Genomic DNA, 6,000 nt, shown 5'->3' with positions numbered 1-6,000 from the left:
ATATTCTGGGACAGTGCTATTTCAAGAGGTCCAACAGGGACGGTATTTTGAAATACAGACCCACACTGTGTGAAAACCACGTGCCTTTTTCTCTTCCTACATACAGGCAGCTCTGACTCTCACAGAATCAAGCACACACATCGAGAGCAGCACAACAGACGCGATGACACAACGGGATGCAATACAGATATCATTTGCTAAGCAGACTCCTGGAGTCTGGTAGGCAAGCTTCCCTGCCATCACTTGCACTACCAGGGAGAGAGAAACTCAGTTTCTTTCTTTCCAGACCTGGAAAACTCAACCTTAAGAACTAATTATACAGCGAAAGACACCCTCAGCAGTTAAGATATCCTTGGGGGATTTTTTTGGTCCACTAGAAGTTAACCGTCCTACCAAGAGAAAATTCACTTTCCTCTGGCCCCGTTCCCACACACGCTCCCTACAGCTATTTCCACCCACGCCACAGCTCTTTTTAACTGTGTTTAAAAAGCTGAGAGCGAGAGAAATGTGCTGCTGCTGCTAGTGCTCCTCCTCCTCAGGTGGGCGGGTTGGTAGCTGGTCAGTTTTCTGCAGCATTTCTGATTGCTGAATGCGTGGGAAGCCAAGAGCAGGGAGGGAAGGAAGCGGCCCTCTCAGGGAAGGAGGCATATCAGAGCAAGTGGGAAGCAAATAGCCCCTTCCCACCTGCACATGTGCAATTATGTGCAATTGAAAAACTAATACAATAGATCTGCAAGCAGAGGTTTCCAAGCTGTGGTCCTAAAAGGTATCAAACAGCTTGGGTCTCAAAGCCAAATTCGGGGGTGACCAGATCTCTGGGAAGACAGCATTTTTCACCCACGAAGAACAGGCTCGTGGGGAGGGAAAGGAGGAGGGAAGAGGGCGTTCCTCACAGTTATGGCTTTGTACGTAGGTGGAGGGTGGTTCGAGGAGCGGAATGACAGATTGCTTGTGGCAGCAGGGAAGAAAGATGTAGGAGGGTGTTTGCCCAGGGTCCCGTCTAACCCAGGGAGTACTGGCAGGGTGGATGCAGCATGAGTGGTATGTCTAAGCCGGGCTGGTGGGAGGAGAGGAACTCGCTGGTGGATGGACCTCGCTGGGATCCTCCCTCCCTGTCTCATCAACATGGCAGCATCTGCAGCAGCACCCAGCCACCCCCACACTTTTCCCCGGTGCCCTCTGAGGCCAAAGGAAAATGGAGAGTACTTCGCTCACACAGCTTCATTATGGATTTGCTTTCATCCTTTTCCAAACACTTCTAGTTCCCCACTGATAAGATGTAAATTAACTGTTGAAATAAAAAAGGGTAAAAAAAAAAGTTGATTTTTTTTTCTCCTCTTTCCTCACACACTTTCTTGTAACAGGAGAAATTCCCTCCTGCATGCCATTAGCTGTGCCCTCAGCCCAAATCTATGATTTCAGATGTTGCATGGAGCCCCAGGGAAGGCACTCTGTACAATGAGATTACTCATGTTACAGACAAAAGCAAAATTTTCCTTCTCCATATTTCATAGGTGTTTTTGGTGTTTCAGTCCTTCCCTGGGCCGGCCTACTGTTAAAGAGTGGAGGAACAGATTAGTTTTCCGCTTATTTTAAGGCTACTTCTGCTCTCCATGACGTTACTGGAAGACTCTCCACTGCAGACCTGAGCCTTTAGTATTAGGCATCCAAGTTGGCACAAGGATATTTCACCTGTGGAGGTGCTTTAGAGGGCTGCCAACTGAGACTGGACTGAGACATAACAATGTGAGGATTGTTTGTCAGCACAGTAATAACGAGTTAGCAGGGATGAGCTGGAAATTTTCCCATTCTGTTCCTCAAGCCTTCACAGACTCATTTTTCCTTACCTTCACACGCTGTAAGGATGCACTTGCTACCCACACTCAGAGGAATTAGGTACCAGCTATTAGACCAGCAGAGGAAAAGATTAAATTTACAGCAAGCCTGGACACAGTAGCACGGGACAGGATGAAGTACTTGTACCATTTATTATCTGGTCTTGGTCAACTACACTGGGAGCTCTCAGAGCCAACTGAGAGGCACAAGTTAATGATTAACTAGGGACATGCAGGTGGCACACAGAAAGCAGCTGAGCTGCTCTTGGAATCTTTCTAGGGAGCAAGAGTTCCCGCATTCTAAAGTTATTTTTTTTTCTGGAAAAGAAACCAAAAAACCCCAGAAACAAAACCTGAAAACATCTGCTCAATTCTGAAGTCCTCCCACAGTCTGCAAGTTGTTTTCTCTTTCCAAACCTGCTGAATGCACTGCCAGGAAATTTTTCCAGGGGGAGGAATTACAACCTGCTTATCCTTCTGGCTATTGCACTTGTACTCCCTGAGTTCCTGGCTTGGTTACTAGGTGTGCTGCTCACCTCCAGCATATCCAGTCTCTTCCAGCCCTCTTTGCCAATATTAAATTATCTATAAACTCCCAGGTTAAAGGTCATCTCATTCCACTTATTCCCATGCAACTCCATTATTGTCACTCTTTTTCATATTTCTACTTATAGAAGTCTTTTATTTATTTTTTAGAAAACATTTTCACTTTGATATTCCACTCTGCAAAAATTGGGGTGTGCAGGAGAACTATGAAAAAGCAGAATGATATGCGAGTTACTTTTTGGACTGGATTGCAGTCAACTAAAATCACAATTTCCTAACACCTAGCACCCCCCTAAAAAACTATAGGAAAATTCAAGCCATCACCAGTTTAAAAATGAAGAACACTAAGCTCAAAGAAGATGGCTCTTCTGTCACCATCCTTTCTTCTTGAAAGCAATTTATATTAAAAAAAAAAAGGAAAGGATTTTTAAGAAAACATTGAGCATAAATTCAGTGTCACCACCATGGAAAGAAATCAGTAGCTGTTGCAAGACAATGCTTGCTGCTACTTCATTGCTTACAAATGAGTAGGCCCTGCTCTTGCCCTAAATCAGACCTACAGCTGGAATACCACAGAGAAAGGGTCTACACCATTATTTACACTGAACTCAGAGGGAGAATAGTTTAAAATCAGCACAAGTAAAAGAAGAATCAGATCACCGACTTCTATTTTGGACCCTTGAAACAGACACCCCATGTAATCATGTCCTGATCACAGCCTTGCCCATGTACAAATGGGATTTGTTAAGAGATTTCCAGGGGTTTCAGACGGCCTCCACCTGCTCTTACCCAAGGTTAGTTTCCTCATGCCCATTTCTTCATTTCCACACCACTCCTAGCAAAAAGATTATCTGACAGAAAGGTTCTGCTTCTATTTGTCTGTGAAATGTATAGACTTTCAGACATAGGATATGAAGAACAAAAATGTTACCTGCTTATCAAACTCCCCATTATTGGTCATGCCTGGATGAGAGATGTAGAGCTATCCTCAAAAAAAAAAAAATTAAAATATGTATCTAAGTCAGGGTTCAAGTTTGGCAACTGGGATAATTTGGTGTCATTTAGGCTGGTTTAGATTTAATTTCATGGTACTTGGTGTAAAGCAGCATACAGGGCTGTATATACTCAAGATGACTGTAATAAGCTACATCATTGATTATCATATAATCTTTAGGTGAAAGTTTTAATAGTCTGGATTGCCTAATGAATTCTGCAATTCATTAGTTTGTAGTAGTCTCCCAGTGACTGCAAAAGCACCTCATGTCCTGTTCTCAGTTATTTTTTGTTCACAGTGTACAAGACTGAAAACTGAGACTGCATTAATACACAAATGTTCTGTATCTTTTTTTTAATGCCTATTTAGTTTGATTAAGACTTTTACAACCAAATTTAATACACCCTGAGAGTCATTGCAATGGAAATGCCAACAGAGATGACGCTGCTCTAAGCAGGGGCTGAATCATTTCTCCAAACGAAGAGCAAGGTTGCCCTCTGGGGACTTTTTTAGAAGTGCTTCTGAGAGCTGGGATTTTTTTATTCCAGCAAAATATATTAGCCAAAAGGTTTTAAGATTGTTTGGATTTTTTTAATACTAATGTGAGTCAAGACAGCTGGTGCTAAGAACTTGCTACACCGAGAGATGATGAACCCACGTTTCTACCTAGTGCACTTTATTGTCATTTATTCCATGGTTCATCACACTTTTCAGTATCAGTCTCATGCTGGTGCATGTCAGCCTGAGAAACAAAATTCATGGAATGGTCTCAGTTACGGAAATCAAAGTGAATTTAGCACTATGAACTCCTAGCATGATGGCCATAAATTCTCGAGTGCCTTAATACTCTGTTTGGGTTTTTTTTTAATATATAAATAATAATTAAAAAAATAAGAGGCAATTTTCCCATTTGCAATTTCTGAGTCTATTTATGCTGAACACACACATGCTGTGTTTGAGCTCACAGCTGTCTGAGCTGCTGTCAGGGCAGTAACCATGCTAGTGCTTAATCCATATATTCACCTTCACTTACAAGCAGATTTTAGTGCGAGGTCACATTAGAGCAGCTCCTTAATCCCACCTCACTCGCTATCTTGTGTCAGTAGCTGGGGTGTGGGATAGCACAGGTGTGTCCACAGGGTACAAAGGATGAAGAGAAACCAGGAGGTCTGAAATTAAGAGACCGGTTTTACTGCTGAAAATAACAAACCACTAGAATAAAGCTTCAGTCCACAAAGCTGAGCTCTGAAGGCAGTTTGGCAACGCCAGCTTGCCCCACTTTGGGCAGCAACAAGCATGGTTTGTTATTGCTACACGCAGCATCATTGCTTCACTGGCAGAGGAACTGTATCACCTCGCGCCCTCACACCTCCCGGCCTCATTCAGGACAGGGAACAGGTAGAAAAACCCCAGGTAAGGAACCTGCCTTTACCTGTGCAAAGGGGTTGTTCGGGAGGGGGGGGGCCAGCAGGCGGCCGCCGACCTCCGGGCTCCCCCCTCAGGTAGCGAGGGCGGGAGGGCGAGCGGGGAAAGGGGACCAGAGGTCCTCAGAGCCAGTCCCGGGACTAGAGGAGCCGCTCCCGGCCCGGGATGCGGCGGCGTCCCCTCAGTGCCCCGCGCATGCGCCCGTCCCGCCCCGGTGCCGCTGCGCGCCGGTGCCGGCTGTGCCGCGGCGGGGCCGCCATGGCGGGGCGGGTGCTGCGCGCGCTGCCCAGGTAACGGGGCCGCCCCGGCGGGCGGGAAATGGCGCCGACGAGAGCCGGGGGCAGGCGGGACGGGCCGGCCGCGGAGCGCGGCCCCACAGCTGCTGTGCCTCGCGACTTAGGCCTAGATCAGCCAGGCCTGGGCTAACTTTCCCGTGCTAAAGCGAGCATGCGATTTAAAAATAGCGTAGGATGCCGGGACACTAACATATAACATGTAGTTGGCTGGGTTTGTACGCTTAAGTTCCTCGTTCCAGGGGTCTGACGTCTGGGCAGCGCCATCGATAGCTGCCTTCCTCAGTGACAATTAAGAAATAAAACGAGTGACACGGGCACAGAATGCCCTGGTGTGGATCTCTCCTGTCACCCACAGAAACTCGAGCCCTGTGGGAGCTGTTAGACAAACTGTGTAAATACATGTACACGTGAGGGCAGGTTTGTGCAATGGAACCTTTGGAAATACACAAGGTTTTGACAAGACCGGTTTTGGTTTGGTTGGTTGGTTTTTTTTTAGTGCCAGTATTTAAACATGCAGAAAAAGGCAGTAAATCTTCAAAGGACACACACTGTTAACTATCATTCATATCCCCCAAACCCTCTGTCTTTCCAGGTTCTCCTGACTTGAAAACATTAGTAGTTGACATTGGTATCTGCTGTCTGTTTACTAGTAAGCAAGGAATTTGCAACTGTTTGGATAACAAAATTGTACCCTCATTTGCTTGGCTTTAAAAAGGAGAATCTAAAACACTTGTGTTCAGAAATTTTTCTGCCACTGCTTTGCCTAACCCAGCAGTCAGATATTTGGGGATTGTGTGGCTGGTTTATGGTTTTAGCTGTCTTTTTAATATTTCTGTTTTAGGCTGAAGACAGTCAACAGACTGCAAGTAATATTACAACATTTGGTAAGGACAGCATCTTGTTT

The 6,000-nt window shown here is 45.5% G+C and overlaps 1 protein-coding gene across 3 annotated transcripts in view; it reads left to right on the top strand.

Moving 5' to 3' along the window:
* Positions 1 to 5,031: 5,031 nt before the first annotated feature.
* Positions 5,032 to 6,000, top strand: part of HIBCH (3-hydroxyisobutyryl-CoA hydrolase) — a 41,771-nt gene continuing 40,802 nt past the window's right edge. The window contains exons 1-2 of one of the 3 annotated variants that reach the window (XM_027678119.1): positions 5,032 to 5,090; positions 5,938 to 5,980. In XM_027678119.1, the coding sequence (XP_027533920.1) occupies positions 5,059 to 5,090; positions 5,938 to 5,980 (75 nt within the window). In that variant the 5' untranslated portion in view covers positions 5,032 to 5,058. Of the gene's footprint in view, positions 5,091 to 5,332; positions 5,514 to 5,937; positions 5,981 to 6,000 lie in introns of those variants that run through there. The other 2 variants (XM_027678120.1, XM_027678122.1) reach the window with 2 other exon arrangements.

This window comes from Neopelma chrysocephalum, unplaced genomic scaffold (genome assembly GCF_003984885.1).
Source record: "Neopelma chrysocephalum unplaced genomic scaffold, ASM398488v2 Primary Assembly neopelma1_44, whole genome shotgun sequence".
Classification (NCBI taxonomy): Eukaryota; Metazoa; Chordata; class Aves; order Passeriformes; family Pipridae; genus Neopelma; species Neopelma chrysocephalum.
Note: the sequence above shows the minus strand (reverse complement) of the source record. Positions and strands in the feature narration are given on the sequence as shown.